The sequence below is a fragment of the Sphaeramia orbicularis genome, chromosome 6 (genome assembly GCF_902148855.1).
Source record: "Sphaeramia orbicularis chromosome 6, fSphaOr1.1, whole genome shotgun sequence".
Lineage (NCBI taxonomy): Eukaryota > Metazoa > Chordata > Actinopteri > Kurtiformes > Apogonidae > Sphaeramia > Sphaeramia orbicularis.
The window spans coordinates 10294378-10314227 of record NC_043962.1 but is presented as its reverse complement, the minus strand read 5'-3'; the positions used below and the strand labels follow the sequence as shown (position 1 = coordinate 10314227).

At 35.2% G+C, this 19850-nt stretch overlaps 1 protein-coding gene across 1 annotated transcript in view; it reads right to left on the bottom strand.

The window, feature by feature from the left end:
• LOC115421520 (rab GTPase-activating protein 1) overlaps positions 1–16566 on the bottom strand; it is a 166044-nt gene extending 149478 nt beyond the window's left edge. The window contains exons 1-8 of the mRNA XM_030137443.1: positions 16366–16566; positions 10816–10903; positions 10595–10702; positions 7928–8120; positions 5586–5711; positions 4555–4678; positions 4287–4356; positions 274–388 (exon numbers count right to left, since the gene is read on the bottom strand). Of these exons, the coding sequence (XP_029993303.1) occupies positions 274–388; positions 4287–4356; positions 4555–4678; positions 5586–5711; positions 7928–8120; positions 10595–10702; positions 10816–10903; positions 16366–16508 (967 nt within the window). The 5' untranslated portion in view covers positions 16509–16566. The remainder of the gene's footprint in view (positions 1–273; positions 389–4286; positions 4357–4554; positions 4679–5585; positions 5712–7927; positions 8121–10594; positions 10703–10815; positions 10904–16365) is intronic.
• Between the last annotated feature and the right edge of the window lie 3284 nt (positions 16567–19850).

The window sequence follows — 19850 nt, the reverse complement described above, 5'->3', positions numbered from 1 at the left end:
AGACTTGGTGCCAAAAAGAAAAGCAACGTCAGATATCTGGAATTATTTTGGCTACAAGAAGGATGATATTGAAACACGTGTTCAGTGTTGAGAGTGTCATGCATCTGTCAACACAACCAATTTGTTTGACCATTTACGTCAGCACCACACAGCTATTTAATCCTCCTGAGTAGTTTTTCATATCGCAATATATTTCGCAGTGTTAAAAAAAAATTGCAGTCAGTTTTGTCCAATCTCGTGTGTGTGTGTGTGTGTGTGCATGTGTGTACATACCATGCAGTATGATGAGATCCCAGACAGCCAGGACAGAGTCCCAGCAGGGCAGGGAAGTAAACAGAGTGAGAAACCAAGGCATCACAAAATGGACTGACAAGACTCCCACTGACTCCTGCAGAGAGAGGAGGGGGGGGGGGGGGGGGGGGGGGCACAGAGGAGACGGTTGACAAAACCCCAACGATGCATTCAAGTCAGCATCATTTTCCTGTCAGCAAACTTCCTTAGTGGACTGAAGCATCTGTCCATGTGTGCTCTAAAGTTACCTCCGCTGCCAGTGCAATGACCTTCGAAAACTGTATCCTTTCAGGGAATCAGTCTGTCAGTATTCCAGGATAAAGTCACACGTGGTGATGTTTTTGCTGTTTCTTAAACCTTAACTCAGTGGTTCCCAACTTTTTTTGGCTCGTGACTCCATTTTAACATCACAAATGTCTGGTGACCCCAGACATTCAAAACAGAGACTTTTTTTTTTTTTTTTTGCTGTATCACAATAGTTTGCTATACTGTGTTGCAAATAAACCTTAATTTCAGACGACATTTAGTCCATATAATGTATATTATTATGGACGGAGGCAGAAAAGCCTGGTGGAGATCACAGCACAAAGTGAGAATTTGATTTTCCTTGGTCAGGATACGTACAGTCAGTCCAACTTGAATTTGCAAGGCTGACAATTAATACTGAAAAAACAAGAACTCAAACTATGAATTACGAAAGAGCTGCAGCATCTGAAACCGACCACAATGAACATTTGACAGATAAACAGAACCACAGTGCTTCAGTTTCAGCTTCACAGTTTGTCATGTCTTTTATGGATTGTGATTGTTTCTCTCAACTCATCATATATTTTTTGTTATTAAGGTTTGTTTTTTTTTATTTTTATCAATTACTAGAAATTCCAGGCGACCCCGCATGAGGTCCCGACCCCAAGGTTGAAAAACACTGCCTTAACTGGTCACAGAGTAAAAGGTATATTATGGAGAGAAAAAAGGTAAAAAGGTTAAAAAGAAACACAAGTCTTGCATTTTTCTCCTGGCAGGATGCACTGAGTGTGTGTTTGCACAAGTACAAAAATCTGTTTACAGCTCACTTGCCTTAACTCTGCTGAACAGCTCTATTACAAACAAAATGCTGACCTCTGATCTCTAATAGGCTTTTTCAGTAAGGGGGAAACTATTGTGCCTACAATAAGCTCCTGTTGGGTGTGTGTGTGTGTGTGTGTGTGTGTGTGTGTGTGTGTGTGTGTGTGTGTGTGTGTCTTGGCTCCAAAAGGGCAGCTTTCCTCTCCTCAGACCTGCTGAGTCGACGTGAAGCACCACAATCCCTTTAAAGACACATGAGCAGCACAAACAGCAGCAGCAGAGTGTGTGTGTGTGTGTGTGTGTGTGTGTGTGTGTGTGTGTGTGTGTGTGTGTGAGAGTGTGTGCGTGCGTGCGTGTGGAGAAGGGAACAAAGTTGTAACAAGGCTGTGAAGAATGGGGATTTGGGATGTGTGTGTCTGAATAGCAGGACTTAATCTTATTAGAATCAAAATCTGGAAGGTATGACTTTTCCTTTGATGGTCACATTCCCGTATACAGCTGAACCATTTGGTGAATACGTCTCATACTGATTATGACGGATTACAGTATAAGATTAAATGCTTGGGTATCAAATAAAATGCACATAAGGAAATGCAAATGTTTTGTGATACAGTATTAGTAACTGTTGCTCTTTGTTTTTTTTCTATTATTTGATTTTTTGTGTATTGTTTATCTTTTTTTTTTTTTTTCTATTGTTTGAATTTTTATTTGTGTATTGTTTATTATTATTATGATTATTATTTCTATTTTTGTTTCGTATGTTTTGTATTATGTCTGTGTCTGAAATAAACTAACCTAAACCTAAACTGTGCAGACTATTCATTTTCATTCATTTCCCAGGATGATAAAACTTGGCTTTAAAGGGGTCATATTTTCCTAAACCCACTTTTATTTGTCTTTGCGTACATTTATTTGTGTATTTGGACCGTACACTGCAAAAATTTAAATCTTACCAAGGGTATTTTTCTCAATTCTAGTCAAAATATCTCATCACATTTAAAATAAGACATAATCACCTAAAGAGGAACTTTTCAGTGAGATATAAGAACTGATTTTTAGACAATAGATCTGGAAAATCTTATTTCAAGAAATCTTACCAAGATAATTTTCACTTGTTCCATTGGCAGATTTTATTTGCTTAATTCAAGATTTTTTTTGCTTAATTCAAGCAAAAAAAAAAAAAATCTGCCAAGTCTGCACATTCAGACATGTACTTGAAGATAAATGCTGTACATTTAAATGTTATGTTATTTTTGTTTTCGTCTTATTTTGCTTTGTTTTGTTGTATTTTGTTTCTTTGCATGTTATAAATAAATAAATAAATAAATAAATAAATAATCAATACAGTAACTTAGAGGCCAGTGTTGTGTCCTGCTGAGACCCAGAAAAGTAAAAGTTTTGGCCTTTTTACATTAAATAATTGTCTTGTTTAGAAACAGTGTAATGCAACAGGTATTTTAAGATACTTTTTTTTTTTTTTACTAGAATATCCTTTACAATGGACGTTTTTTTTTTTTGGTTTGGTTTTTTCTGTTTTTTTACGTAAAGCTGTGAAACTCTTGTCCTGTACAGAGAACAAAAATGCATTGCTTGGTCTCTAGACAATATTTACCCAGTGTTCATCTCTCAGTTATGACTCATCAAAGAAACATTTGCATGGTAACTTCAAAACGAGTATTAGTGCACATTAAAGTGACTCTACTTCTCACTGTTTCAGGACTATGACAGTGTTCAGAGGTGATGCTGAAGCACATTTACAGGAAACAGTTAAATAAAAACAGGGACAGGGCCCCTCTGCTCCTACCATAACCAGCCCGGAGCCTAATGCAGTGAATGACATAGAGGCCCAGTCGACGATGGATACGCCACAGTGCCCCCTCCACACACACCCACCCACCCCCCTACCCTCGGCCACCTGGTCCAAAACAGACAATTTTCCTTTCACCTTCCTGTCACTGCAGTTTTTAATACTTCCAGTTCTTTACAGTTTGTATTATTTACACCAACGCCTTGATTCCCACCCTTCTGAGTCATTAATAATAATAATAAGTCATTAATAATAATAATAAGAAGAAGAAGAAGAAGAAGAAGAAGTCATTAATAATTTCAGTATAAACTGAGTTGGAACGGGTGGAACCGGAATAGAGATTGAGGGTAGGAGTATAAGTTTTTACTTCTGCCTACTCCTTTTCAAGCAAATTTTTTTAGTTTAGTTTTAGGTAACTTTATTTCAGACACAGACATAATACAAAACATATGAAACAATAATAATAATAATAATAATAATAATGATAATAAACAATCCACAAATAAAAAAATCAAACAATAGAAAAATAATAATAATGATAAACAATACACAAAAAAATCAAATAATAGAAAAAACAAACAAACAAACAAAAAAAACGAACAACTGTTGTGCCTGAAAGTTTAGTGAGTTTAATTTCATTTCTTTTGTTTACTTATCTTTATCTTACGTTTATGTGTCATTACTCATATTTTGTTGGTTGATTTTGTTTTGATTTCACTGTCTACATGTTCCAAATAAAAATTTCAATCAAAAAAACAAAACAAAAAAAGAAAAAAAAATCAAACTGAGTCAACTGACGTTACTTTCTTTGCAGCTTAGACATTTAACAGACACATTTAACCACAACATAGCCAACAAGTTTATAGCAACAGAAGTTAAGACCTACCATATCATATTTAATACCTTTTAAAGACTTTTTTTAAGGTATTAAATGCAGATTTGTAAATTCAAGACTTTTTAAGACCCCTGACAAAATGCACTGAGTCTACAGTTCTAAGTCATACTGAAGACATTTTAGGATATTTTATTATTATTATTATTATTATTATTATTATTATTATTATTATTATTGTTGTTGAAGGACTGGGTTAACTGGGTTCAATAGAAATCCAGGTGCACTCACCATGTGCTGAAAGAGCTTTGGCTTTCTGTGCTTCAGGAGCTGCTCAAACACCTCCACCTGATGCTGGACCCTGGTTAGTCACAAACATACAACTTACAGTCGTGTCTAGTTTTACAGTTCACCAACACAATATTACAGTACATTTCTGAGAGAAGCTGCAATAACTCCTTTCAGAACCACGTGGAGTAAACATTGAAACCCCAGTGTTGTTTTTTTTTAGTGGCTTTAGGCTTTGTTTTCCTTTGTTAAACTGTAAGCTGGTTCTTACTTGGTGAGGTTGAGATCAAACAGTTCTGCCACATATTTGGGTTTATCCAACAAGGCTGTGAGAGCCCAAAAAGCCTCCTCTTCTCCCAAGTGCATCAGCAGCACCGCCGCTATGTAGGACATACCTGTGGAGCATACACACTCGTCAGATGCAGCATGATTTTAATCCAAATTCTACATTAAACTCAACGTATTGTGATGAAAATATAACATGAACGCAACCACTTTATTTACAGAAAATGTAGGACGTTTGAGTTCTGGAGGTCTTACTTTGAGCTGACTTTTAACTACACTTTTGAAACAGTGGCTTTTCATCAAATTTTCAAGTTTTGCAAAAAATAATTCATGTTATTACTCACACACAAAATAAAACATGAGCAAAAAATGAGGTCCCGCTGAACAGTGACTGTGTGATTGTGATCCTCTGCTTCCACCTAGTGGTCATATTATTTACTGCAGCTATTTCCATTAAATGAGATTTAACGCATATAGTCGAAGAAAAAATTATTAGACCATCAAAAGTCATCAAAAACAATGGTTATGCAATCCAGTTCTAACTCCTGTGTGTATCATGTGACTAAAACAGACAGAAAAGAAAACATGGAATGCCTAAAAGCACTGTTTTTGTCAGTACAATGCCATAGATATTGATGTAAGAACTGAAGTGATTTTGGTTATTAACAAGAAAACATGGAAAATGGATAGATATCAGCTCTGAAATTAAACTACTATGAGCTATTTTTGTTGTTATCATTATATTTGTCCAAACAAATGTACCTTTAGTTGTACCAGGCATTCAAATGAACAAGAAATTGAAGAAAACAAGGGGTGGTCTAATAATTTTTTCCATGACTGTATGAATAAAACTAAAAACACAATAAAAATAAAGACATTATAATAACACAAAGGGACTAAGATGAACTCAAGAGTCAAAAACAAAAAAATAAATTCCAAAAATGCAGAATTTACATTTCTTTTGCTATGATAAAAGCAGTAGAGTTTATATAACACCACATTCATATAGTCTGTTACCTTGGCTGTATCCGACCTGTGGGTTGTATTTTGCGTAGGCGATGAGGACCCTGAACAGTTTAGCTTTGCCCTCTATGGCCTCTGGACTGTCCCCCATCAGTGTCCGGTGGGTGGGGAAGGAACGCTCTGCAAATCAGATCAGATCACATTAATAACACTGGGTTACAAAAAAATGTTTTTTGCAAGTTGTCTAGGTTTTTTCAACTGAATTAGGACCATTTTGCACCGCTAAATCCAAAAATGACATGTTTTTCTCAATCAGGTCAGGTTTTTTTTGCTAATTTGATTTTGAAAAATTTGATCTTCTCACAAAATTGATAACATTTTTGTGACTTTATCAGTTGATTTTTTTATATAGTTCTCACCCAAAATAGGTTTGAAGAGAAAAAAAAATCATTTCCTAACAGGATTCCTGTTAGGTACAATGGTGTATTCACTGCAGATGTAGCAGAATACGTCACGCTTATTTTTGCAAGATCTTCTAGTCGAAGCCATTTCATTCACCTGTAATATTAAAAAAACCATTAATCATAAATTGGCAAAAGTAAAATCTTCAGAACTCGTTTATTGCAAGAAATATGAAAGAATTTTGTATCATATGATGTGAAAATGCCCATAAATGTAAGCAAAAATGTTAAAAAGCCAATATGTAGCATAGTTCAGAAAGTTGACCTGATTGAGCAAAATTAATGTGATTTTTGGATTCAGCACACCAAAATTATCCAAAATCAACTAAAAAAACTTAAACAATAAATTTGTTGTTGACCAGTGTTATCAATACTTCATTTTGTCTCCCAACACTAGACTAAAACACAGCATGAACCCAGTGTTTTCTCTTTTCTATCAAGGTCAATGTTACTTTATTTGTACCCGTAGGCAGATTTGCTTTGCAGTCTAGGTGATTGCTTTGGTATTACAACAATACATACGTTGAACATGTAAGACAGGTACTTGATCACGCTTACAGACAGAACAAAAAGACAAAAAGTGCTCAGTGTTCCACCATTCCTCAGTATAGCAGCATGGATAAGTAAAAGAATAAAATAAATAAATAAGATCAAATAAATAAAAACAAGATGTAATAGAACACAATAAAAACCACAAAAGATAAGAACAATCCGGGACAAAAACCAGAATAAGAACACAAAATCTATTGATATGCTGAAGCAATACCAAATCTCTTGGTATGCTGAAGCAAGACATTTTGGACAATTCCATGCTCCCAACTTAGTGGGAACAGTTTGGAGCTGGCCCCTTCCTCTTCCAACATGACTGTGCACCAGTGCACAAAGCAAGGTCCATAAAGACATGGATGACAGAGTCTGGTTTGGATGAACTGGACTGGCCTGCACAGAGTCCTGACCTCAACCCCATAGAACACCTTTGGGATGAATTAGAGCGGAGACTGAGAGCCAGGCCTTCTGTCCAACATCAGTGTGTGACCTCACAAATGTGCTTCTGGAGGAATGGTCAAAAATCCCCATGAGCACACTCCTAAACCTTGTGGACAGCCTTCCCAGAAGAGTTGAAGAGGGTGGAAAAGGTGAAAAGGGTGGATTAATGTCATTTTAAACCCTATTGATTAAGAATGGGATGTCACTTAAGTTGATATGTGAGTCAAGGTAGGTGAGCGAATCCTTTTGGCAATATTGTGTACATATGTAAAGTTTACTTCTGGCTACTTTGTCACCTCCACTTATCATCTCACAAACATACTAACCACCTTACAGGAATTATTTCAGAAACAAAGTTGTCGCATCTGTTTATAGCGGCATCAATGACTGCTGATGACGGAACAGGTCTGGAAGGGTCGTCTCATTTCATTGGGGAATGTTTCAACCCCTACCCCTTACAACTCTGTTTCAAGGGGTAGTGCCAAGTGCAAAAGTCAAGGGGTAAGGGGCCAAGGGGTTATAAGTGAAGAGAAAACTCTAGTTTCTGTTGTCGTCTTAATAAGCATCTTCTTGTTTTAACCGCCGCTTGGTTCAAATAACATGTTACAGTAAATGGTAGCCTCTCTCTCTCTTGTTGATTCAGTCTATTTGAACATCGGCTGATTCGTTTTCACTGAATGTTGAACTGTGTTTTTTCTTGAGACTGTGTCTGTGAGTTTTTATTTTTTAATCTATTTTATGGTAGTGTGATTGTGTCTGTGTGTTTCTACTTTCTTTATCTATTTATTATGCGAGTGTGATTGTGTATGTGTGTTTTTTTATGTCAGGGATTGTACCTTTTAGGATCGCACTTTTTAATTTCATCGTACAAATGTACAATGACAATAAAGATATATTCTATTCTAACATCCTTGTCATTAACTGTTTGATTGTCCTGGTTAAACTCACGCAGGTCCAGGGCGATCTGCCGGAACAGTGTGATGTCATCCACAGAGTAGCGTTGCTCTGGGCTGGTGGGGGGCTGCTGATGGTCCGAACCCAGATCGTTCTGGGTGTCACTCAGGGTGGCGATGGCCGACAGGATGCCGTACTCACTGACGCCCAAGTCCACGAGGGGGCCTCGCACTTCTGACAAGCAGTTCTGAGGAGGAGGAGGCAACACATGTGATCACTGGAGGAAGGACGTTTATACTATTTCAAACAATTTACTGTAAAAGATGGTGGCATCAATGCTAATTAGAGGTAGACCAATATATCAGCCCGATATATTTATTTTTTTCAATAACGGGCTTAATTTTTTTTTTTTGAAAGCCAATATTTGATCAGTAGTAAAAAATTTATGATATTTGATCAGGCATCTGTGTGGGCAGCACTTGAAGTTCAATAAATGTTAAAAGAGTTCTATGTGCTATGAGTACTATGTTTCTTATATTCCTCATTTAATAGGACTTATTTATTTTATTGTAATTTATTTTGTTTATTTTTTTAATGTCTTTCTGCCCAGTTTACTCAGTTCTGGTTCGAGCTATTGTTAATTGTCAACATGGTTGTATTGTTGATATTTTCTTGTGAGGGTCTTCGCCACCTTCTTCTTCTTTTTTCTCCCCCCTTCACTCTTTCCTTCTCTTCTCTCCCTTTCTTCTCCTCCCTCTGTTCCTCCACCGAAATGTGGTTCAACAAAACTCATAATAAAGCCTCATATACTTTCTGAAGTTTCCCTTGGCAAAGAAAATTTGTTCAGCACCAAAAGGCAGACTACCATTCTACTGTTATGATGCTGGAAAAGACAAGTAAAACAAAAAAAAAAGTACTATGTGTATGTGTATTAATAATTTCATTTATATTGCTGCATAAAAATCTTAATTATCTAAGCATTTCAATTGTATTTTACGATCAATGTCCTTTACATTGTACTGTGCGTTCAAATGACAATAAAGGCTATTCTATTCTATTCTAAAAAAAAAAAAAAAAGAAGAGGCCTTAAATATCGGCCTTAAAAATCAGCTGTAGATATCGGCCATCGTATAACCACATTTTTAAAAATCTTTAACACCCTTAGAAAAACCCATATCGGTCAACCTCTAACACTTATTGCCTTTTAGTGAACATTTAACTGGTTTTATTTTATTTATCTTATTTTATTTATTTTGCACACAACAACAAATCAAACATTAGGTCAAGCAAACGAACAGAATGTGCAGGTGAGATCAGAAAACCACATGGGGCTTATAAAAGTAATCTCACTTCATTACAACATTAGCATTAAGCTAATCACCTGCCATTTATTTGACTGTTTGTTTCCATATTCAGCTAATTCTGTAAAGGCCTGTGAGGCAACCTTGTTGTGATATAGGGCTAGGGATGGGAATCATTAAGAATGTAACGATTCCGATATCGACATTGCTTATTGATCCAATTCCTTATCAATTCTCTTTGGGTGAGGGAATAAAAGAGTAGAAACGGGTATGTACAAATAATAATAACAGATGACACCGGGCTGGTTTGGGGGGGGGGGGGGGGGCAGTGAAAGTGAAACTAAAGACGCTTTACTAATTCCTCTATTGCCACATTTCTACTACATGGAACCGGTTCCACTCGGCTCGGCTTGTCTCCCGTTGTTGTGCACCTCATTTCCTTTCCCTTCTTACTTTCAGAAACTTGTATTTGAGGAGTTACGACGTTTGTTGCCCACACCGGAACCGGCCCGGCGTTCACTCTGCCGCTACATTCACAAGCGCCACTAAGTAGAGTATCAAATACGTGACATTCCTGTAAATGAGTCACATGCTGTGGACAAATGTTTGAGGATATTGGAGGGATTCCACCTTTTTGAAGACATGGAAGCTTTGACAGTGTTCCAGTGGACCTGGTGTCGTCTGTTTAGACCGTTTCTGCCTCAACAACATGTTGACTACGTTCTGACCAAAACACTGCAGTGTACGTGTGACGTCATTGCGCATGCACAATGAAGGCGGAATCGATAAGCAGAATCGTTAAGCAGGCAGACAAACAATTCCAGGGACTCGAGCTACTGGGAACCGGTTCTCCAAAAAGAACCGGTTCTCGATTCCCATCCCTACATATGGCTCTACAAATAAAATTGAATTGAATAAAGAAAGACAATAGAAACTAGAAGCACTCGGAGAGCGCAGACCTCCGCCAAGGCTGATCAGTGGCCCCCCCAGTGGGCCCCCCCACCCCCGATCACCACCAAAATGTAATAATTTCTTCCTCATCCCATTTCCAACAAACCCTGAAAATTTCATCCAAATCTGTCCATAACTTTTTGAGTTATGTTGCACACTAACGATCAGTGGCCCCCCCTCGTGGCCCCCCCCCACCCCCGATCACCACCAAAATTTTATCATTTCTTCCTCATCCCATTTCCAACAAACCCTGAAAATTTCATCCAAATCTGTCCTTAACTTTTTGAGTTATGTTGCACACTAACGGACAGACAAACAAACAGACAGACAGACAGACAAACAAACAAACAAACCCTGGCAAAAACATAACCTCCTTGGCGGAGGTAATAAAACAATAATATACTAAGTACAACATAAATATATCAACCCAATGCATGAATAAATGTTTTAACCCCTAACTGTACTCTACCTGGTAGTTAAAGTCACTGTTTTGTTTCAAAGGGTCGATAGAGAGCAGACACTTCCACACTCGGCCTCTCAGACTCGGGGGAATACCCATCCTGATGAACCGCTCAATCTGAAACCGTAACGAACATGTGGAGACACAAAGAAGAGCACCTGGATTAGAACTCCAGCAGAGGTGAGAACGTGCTGCTATAGTGCTTATGATTAGTTTTGCACATGCTTCACCTGGCTGCGGCAGATGAAACTGGCTCCGTTCCAGTAGCTGAGCAGCTCACACAGCTCTTTGACCCGCACTGAGCTCAGCTGAGGGTAACTGACAGACACCACAAACACAACATGGTCAGCTGCATTCACCATCACTTTTTTAAGAATCAGATGTTGACATTTTCTGGAGAGGCAAATACTGGTGATTCACAGGAGACTAATCCTCAGACGTGTATTTTATAAACACGTTTCTATCTCTCTATTGCCCTCGCTCATGTGTGGACACTGATCTCATCCCCGTGAGGCACGAGGAGAACCTACAGGCCCCAGTATTATCCAGTTCTTAAGCCGCAATAATCCTATCAGATATTTTCCACTCCAGACAGCAACGGAATTTAATGCTGATTGATATCTGAATTAATCATTTAAGCTAATCGTCTATAATTAGGGGTGTGCATTGGCAAGAAACTGGTGATACGATACAAATAACTATACTAGGATCACAATAGAATATATCACAATATATCATGATACTGTTAAAAAGGCAATTTTTTGTTTCTTTCTTTTTTTTTTTTTTTTTTTTTTTTATTATTTCCTTGAAGAATTTAATTACACCAGAAATACGCACAAATACTAAACACATTTTTATTTGGTCAGAACAGGATCTAGTAGTAGTAGTAGTAATAGTAGTAGTAGTAGTAGTTTTATTCCGAGCACATAGAATCATCAGGTAACAAAGAATCATACAACATGGTCAAAAAAAAAAAAAAAAAACATTACTGCACTCAAAAAGGAGTGGGAAGAAGTATAACTTATTGACTCCCACCCCCTTTTTACAAACTAATAATCAAACTAGATCCGCTTCCTTTGCTTTGTTAACACACATTTTCCTCTGTATATTTTTGCAGTAACACAAAACATCCATACAAACCATTCATATACACTTTTTTAGTCACCTCACACACAATCAGATTTGCGTGATCAACCGTTTTTAATATCGACTATAATATTTATATGCACTCTAAATATTTACTCCAAATACAATGATCAATAAATGTGATATCTTCTTATCACGATGACCAGTTAACTACAATAATATCTTATTTTATGCGTACTTCTGTGTTATAACTACATTTTCACTTATTCAGATATTGTTCTATATTTTGTTATTATAGTGGATTTATACATCTTTTTAAATGCACAGACATTTTTAAGTTTTGCTCCAGATTATTCCACAGATGTATCCCTCTGACAGAGATACATTGGCTTTTTATGTTTGTTCTACACTTAATTTTCTAATGCTATATCACAAAATGTTCCTGTGTTAAAACTTGAATTATGTTTCACAGACATTACAGTTTAAGATCCTGCTCAAACGTTCATATTCTATTAGTTCACAACTAATATCATTTTTGTGCAATCCCAACAAAGGAACTAACATTATTTAATAAAAGAGTGTTAAATAATAAAAAATAAAATATACACAAAAAAAACAAAAAACAAAAAATGAACCTCCACAATATCTGTATTTGAATAGATACCTAAAAATATCGATACAGTACTTTTTAATATCAATACAGTACTGTGAAATGAAACAAAGCGATATATTGCAGAGCCAATATTTTCTTACACCCCCATCTATAACTTGTATTATAGCTAAAATAATGAAATAATTATCACCTCCATTGAACCCATACTGAATAAAAAGCTATTGCTAGGTACAATGTCCTCTCTTAAATCAAATACAAAATACGTTACTAGTATGTAAATACAGTACTGTGCAAAAGTCCCCATCCAACAATAGGCTTGTTGGTTTAATAAAGTTCTAATGTAGATCAGTGCTACACAGTACGGCGCCCATTTTTGGACTATACACTGCAAAAATCTAAATCTTACCAAGCGTATTTTTCTCATTTCTAGTCCAAATATCTCATCACACTTAAAATAAGACATAATCACCTAAAGAATAACTTTTCAGTGAGATATAAGAACTTATTTTTTGACAGTAGATCTGGAAAATCTTATTTCAAGAAATTTTACCAAGATAATTTTCACTTGTTCCATTGGCAGATTGTTTTTTTTTAATGCAAGATTTTTGTGTGTGCTTAATTCAAGCAAAAAAAAAAAAAAAAAATCTGCCGATGGAACAAGTGAACATTATCTCAGCAAGGTTTCTTGAAATAAGATTTTCCAGATCTATTGTCTAAAAATCAGATCTTACATCTCACTGAAAAGTCACTCTTTAGGTGATTATGTCTTATTTTAAGTGCGATGAGATATTTGGACTAGAAATGAGAAAAATACGCTTGGTAAGAGTTTGATTTTTGCAGTGTATTGGACTGGATCTCTCTTCTTCTACCCTATTAAAAGGACTGATATGCACTTAAATGGTACTCATAAATGTGACTTTGTACACTGTAAGTCTAACCTACCACCTTCTGTATTAAGATATGTTTTTGTTTTTTGTTTTTTATTTTTCATGTAAGAGCTGTCGTGTATGTTTTGTGTCTAGTTTTTTGAAGACACTGTTTGTTCTGTTAAATGTAAAAACAAAAAACTGCAATAAAAACAATGGGAGGGGGGGGGGTCTAATGTCCACACATGCATTTCTCAGTCTCTGCATTAATATATAATCTGGATATTTATTTGTTATTTATTTGCACATCACAAACCAAAAAGGCTTATATAAATACCTCCTCAAGCAAATAAACAATACACACAAAAAATATATGTGATATATATGAAGTATGCATAGCGGTAAAAGCAAATGTTTCAGGGGAAAAAAAGCTTCTATAAACCAAAGTGACATATTTAGTGTGACCATGTTTTGCACTTAACCCATAAAGACCCAAACAGCCACCATCTACCAAAACCATCTACTGATCTAAACTATTTAATAACTGTCGATCCACTAATCCCATAAATACATGTAAATAACTGGTGTAAAATGCAGTTTATTATCTTTTCATGGTCATCAGATATGACCCATTTGGACGTTCAGAGGCTCCGTGATTACGGTCATCTTCTACAACATTGATTCATCAGTAAAACCCATGAAGTTGGATAAATGACAGCAGATGGACACACTTGTTTTTACATTTAGTTATTTATATCTTCACTGAAAAAGTCACTTTTTCTTCAGTTTTCTGTATTTCTGGTTTAATAACCTTTGAATTTACTCTGAGCTTTAATGAACATCTACATGATCAGTGAATTAAATGTCAGAAAATGCATGATTTTCACTGAAAAAAAGCAAAATACAGGGGATAATATTATAATAAATGGTGATAAATCATTAAAAAAAAAAAGGTTAAATCTAAGAATAAAAAATTCATTTGGGAACTGACCTAAAAGTTGCATTGGGTCTTTATGGGTAAATATAAGATTTATTGCATTAATTTTCTGATGTTTTATATCAGGTTTCATTTAAAACATGTCAGATGTTTCTAATTGTTTGTGCTGCTTCTTGTCATGGGGTCAGAGGTCAAACTAAATAGTGACTTAAACCTTTACAAGCCATTTAATTCCGTTTTTAAGGCTGAGGCTTTTCAGGCTGTGCACATATTCCCTGTATTTTCTCGTTGCATTTGAATAAAAGGGAACAAGAAAAAAATGTGTTTACATTTCAACCCTAAAAAAATAAAGCTAAAGGTGGCCAAAGAGTTTAGAATTACTGTATTTTTTATTATTTTTAACCTATAAAGACCTCCTGCTACTTTTGTCGTGGTTTCCAAATTAATTTTTCTCTCTATTTAACTTTTCTTAAGTGATTTATCACCTCTTATCATTATATTATTCTCTACGTTTTGCATTTTTTCAGCGAAAATCTGGTATTTTCCCATATTTATTTTACTGTTCGTGTACTTTAACCCTTTCATGCATAGGTCACTACAGTGGACAGTTATTCTACGGCTGTTCTCTTGTATATTAATGGGTTTTGTTGTTTCAGTTCCGTATCAGCCAACACAGTGGGCACTTATGCATCATCCCATACACTGACATTCAGACCATTACTGTAACTGTGCTGTTCTTGATAAACCTGATCTGCAGTGACATGTTTGAATGTAAATCAATTGTTATTTGCTAGACAAAAAGGTTCTTTTTTTTTTTTTGCATATTATCTCCATGAAGTGAGTAATTACTAGCAATAGAATATGTTAAAATGTGAGAAGACATCAGATTAGCAGCTTTAAAAATGTTTTTATTTCATTGTTTTCATATTACTTTCTGATATTGGGTTTTAAACACATGTTTCTTCACTTCAAAAATTAAATGCATGGATATTTTTGTAACTCCATAGTAAAAAAACAAAAAACAAAACTCGATCACATTGTTTCTTTCATGGCTAAGGAGGAATAAAAACACTCAAAAAATAAATCTTGACTCTGGTTCTCACAATTCATGCATGAAAGGGTTAATCATCATGTTGAGATTATGTTTGAGGGTTAATATATATTTATTGCATTTTAATTGTATTTGTAAATGGTATTTTAATTGTATTTGTAAATGGTATTTTAATTCTATTTTATTTCTATTTTGCACTTTAAAGCCCTTTGTGACTTTCTGTCATTGAAAAGTGCACTATAAATAAAATTTGCTTACTTACAATAACAACAAAAACTTGAGGAAAAAGTGCCTTTTTTCAGTAAAATCTCTCATTAACTGAACAACATTTCGAGCATAATTTGTCAAAGCTTTTATCTAACATTTTACATATAGTGACATTTAGCTACTATTTCTCATTTAAAATACACTATATGGACGAAATTAATTGATGTTTTTATCTCAAATCAGCATGAACAGGACATCTTTTGAGTTGTATCCACAATGTGTCCCAATATTTTTGTCCGTACAGTTTTTAAACATCAATATTTCCTTAAAGTTTAATCCATAAAAACCCAGTGTTAACTTTTGTGGCAGTTCCAAAATATTTTTATCTTTATATTTAACCTTTCTTAAGTGATTTGTCACCATTTATTATTAAATTATCCACTGTATTTTGTGTTTATTTATTTATTTATCTATTTTTCTGGTGTAAATCATGTATTTTCTCATATTTAATTCACTGATCATGTAGATGTTCATAAAAACTCAGATTAAAGTTGAGGGTTAATTATTTAAAAAACGTTTTCAGCAAAGATACCGATAACTGAACGAAAAACCCAGTGTGTCCATCCACTGTCATTGATCCAACTCCATGGGTTTTACTGGTGAATCAATGTTGTAGAAGATGTTTTTTCCATTTTCACTATGGAACCTCTGAACGTCCAAATGGGTCATATCTGATGACCATGAAAAGATAAATAACTGTATTTTACACCAATTATTTACATGTATTAATAGGATTAGTGGATCAGCAGGTATTAAACAGTTTAAATCAGTAGATGGTTTTAGTCACTGGTGTATATTCGGGTCTTTATGGGTTAAATATGTTTTGCTGTTAAAACCCCTACATAAATAATTAAGTAGAATATATGCAGTATATTATCTTACGTAAATAAAACACAACTTTCTGGTTAATAATAATACTAGCCTAGCATGTTGACTCAGTGTTAGCTAGCTGTGTCCCACCTGTACTCGTGACATCGATGGTGAACTTTCTGCTCCTTTTTCTTCTTAACAGCAAAGCCGAACTCGTCAAACCGTTTATTCTCACTGCGTCTTCTTAACGTGGAGCTTCTCCTGCTGGAGTTACTGCTGCTTCTCCTCCTCATATTTCTAAAAACACACTTCTAAAACTCCTTAGTCCGTTTGTCAGTCTCAGCACTGGTCACTGTTATTCACAGATTTGAAGTCAGCGGCTGTGACGTCACAGAGGCCCCGCCCCCTCGATAGCGTCATGGTCAACCGAAAATGGGCGGGGCTTGAGTGATTCATAGACGGATAAACAAAGGAGAGTCAGACACACACACACACACACACACACACACGCTGGAAACACACACACACACACACACACACTGGAAACACACACACACACACACACTGTGTCCACCAGGCCCACGGCAAACAGAACACACTGTCCACGGAACTGAACAAGAAAGGGTTCATCTACTGCACAGACTCACAAAACAGTGTTAGAAATTATTATTATTATTATTATTATTATTATTATTATTATTATTATTATTATTAACATCATCTTTTTTTTTTTTCTTTTTAACCCTTTCATGCATAGTGGTCACTCCAGTGGACAGCTATGCTACAACTGTTCTCTTGTACATTTATGGACTTTATTGTTTTAGTTCCATATCAGCCAACACAGTGGACACTAATGCATCATCCCATACACTGTAATTCATACCATTACTGTAGCTTTCCTGTTCTTGATAAACCTGATCTGCAGTGACATACTTGAGTATAAATCAACTGCTAATTATTATTAGACTGTAATTAAAAATTTTTTTTTAGAAAAAGAAAAAGATGTTGGTTTTTTTTGCACATTATCTGTGTGTGTAATAACTAGTATTAGAGTATGTTAAAATGTGAGAAAACATCAGATTAGCAGCATTAAAAATGTTTTTATTTCATAGTTTTCACACAGTATGTTGCTTCAAAAATGAAACGCATGGTGTCCAGCTGAGTGGACTTTTTTGTAACTTCTTGAAAAATAGGTTCATAAAAAAAAAAAAAAAAATTCAATCACATTGTCTTTTTTGCTTTTTTGTTTTTTTGCCTAAAGAGGAATAAAAACACTCAGAAAAAAAAAAAAAAAAATCTTGTTTAAGGTTCTCATAATTCATGCATGAAAGGGTTAAAAAGGGAAATGGGTTCTGTATGTGTGTGTGTGTGTGTGTGTGTGTGTGTGTGTGTGTGTGTGTGTGTGTGTGTCTCTCAGGCATCACGCAAAATCCAGAAACAGCTGACTGCTGCAGATTGTCATACTTACACTACAAGTTTGGGATATTTGTCTTTTTTTTTTTTTTTTTTTTACTTTTTTTTGTCATTTTTGCCATTTGTACATAACACTATGTCTGATCATTAAAAAATGTGTTTAAATTCAATTGACACACACAAAAAAAGTAAAAAGCACTGTGCAAGAATCCCAACTGAAAAAAATAGGCCAAAAATTAAAAATATCCTTAAATTTTTGTTTTTTAGTTTATGTATTTTTGATTAAGGAAGAGACTAACAAAAATGGCAAGTTGATAGGACCAATATTTAGGGAGATATTAGTAATTCTGGAACACAATAGCCTTGCAATCATGTTGCTATGCCCATGATGGCTAACAGGAAGCACAGTGCCACACTGCATGATGGGAAATGAAGTTAAAAACAAGAACGACACATTCACTAACTTCAGTCCCTAGATAGCAGTATTAATATATCAATTGTCATTTAGATTTAAAAGAATGATTTACCAAACAATTTTAATGTCAGTACTTATAAGATATAGACTAACATCTATTCCCAGAAGTCAGCTCCTATTTTATTATTATTATTATTATTATTATTATTATTATTATTATTATTATTATTATTATTATTATTTTACTTGATCAGGAAGTCCTTTATTTATATATATAATTTGGTGCCAGTTTACCTGTGGGTGTTTGAGTTTGTTTTGATTCATGTTCTTTATGTATATTATTATTTACTTTGTTTAATTTTTATTATAAGAAAAAAATCAGGAAGTCCTATTGAGGCTAGAAAACTCTTTTACATGTGAGACCAGAACAATGAAACAGAATCATAGCTATTCCAGCACAACAGCCTCTCAACAAAACTAATGACATTCCTCTCTCATTACATTCATAAAATCATTAACAGATAAGAATATTTTTAGTTTATTCCATAATCTTGGTGCATTATATGAAAACACTGTTCTGCCGATATCTGTCCAAGCCTGGGAAACATTCAACAGCAACTAAAACTAAACATAAAATTAGCTTTAACTCTGTCAAATATCATATATGTGTAAATGATGTCATAATTCAATGCAATACTAGTTTTTTTTTTAAACTGAGGTCTCATGGGGCAGAACCGAACAGGGCAGGACTTCACTCCTGTATATAAACTCTATAAAAACATGGTTACCACGGTGATGTTCACTCCCACTGACGTACCATTCAGATCCACAGTCTGCTCAGTACACATGTGGGATGTCGTGTCCACTTTCCGGCCAACTGTGAGTGATCTTTCCATCTGCAGTGGTCGACTCAGCTCATGGCGCCACGTGACTAAAACAATCAGGACTAAAAGATCCTCCGTCCCCACTTCCATCACACTGGACTGTTTAATCACACCTACGAGGCCGAATGACGCGCACACTATATGCTTTTATTGAGCTGATACAAAGTAAGGTCTACAAAATGTATAAAACCTGAAATGAAAAGAATGAATTTGATGCGAATGAAAATATGAAAAAAAAACCAAAACAATGATAATAGCGTCCATTGCCAGCAAAGGATCATATTAGATTAAAAGCTCTTCACAATAACTTCATCAACCTGGTATGTACTATACAGAGAAGTGACAAATTAAAGGAAAAAAACAACTAAACTCTTTACAGTCGCTGAAATCCCTGCACAATTCAGAACAGTTCTCTTCAGATTAAATATTTTGGGGCACATAAACTGAGCAACAACTGATTTTCAACCCTCAAAGACCTTTATTACTATTATTATTATTATTATCCCGGCACCCTGAAGGGGAGGCAAGGGGTACTGTTTTTGGTTCGGTTTTATTTGTTTGTTTGTTAACACTTTAGCAGTAAAACTATTGGTTGAATTCATACCAAATTTGGTTTATAGATTACCAGTGACCCAGAATAGATGTGATTACATTTTGGGAAAAGTAGGTCAAAGTTAAAATTTTTATGAATTTTTCAATTTTTTTTCCCTCCCATTTATTTATAATGGGTGAAATTTCAAATGTGTAAAAAAACAGAAATTTTGTTTCAATTTCCTTCACACTTGCCACATATATAGAGGTAATTGATATGTTGACATCAGCACATGCATAGACATGATGACATCAGCTGGATCGATGCCAAAATAAGATGCAATACGTGCGAGGGGCGGGGTTTGTTGTGCCTGAAACCACTTCTTACCACC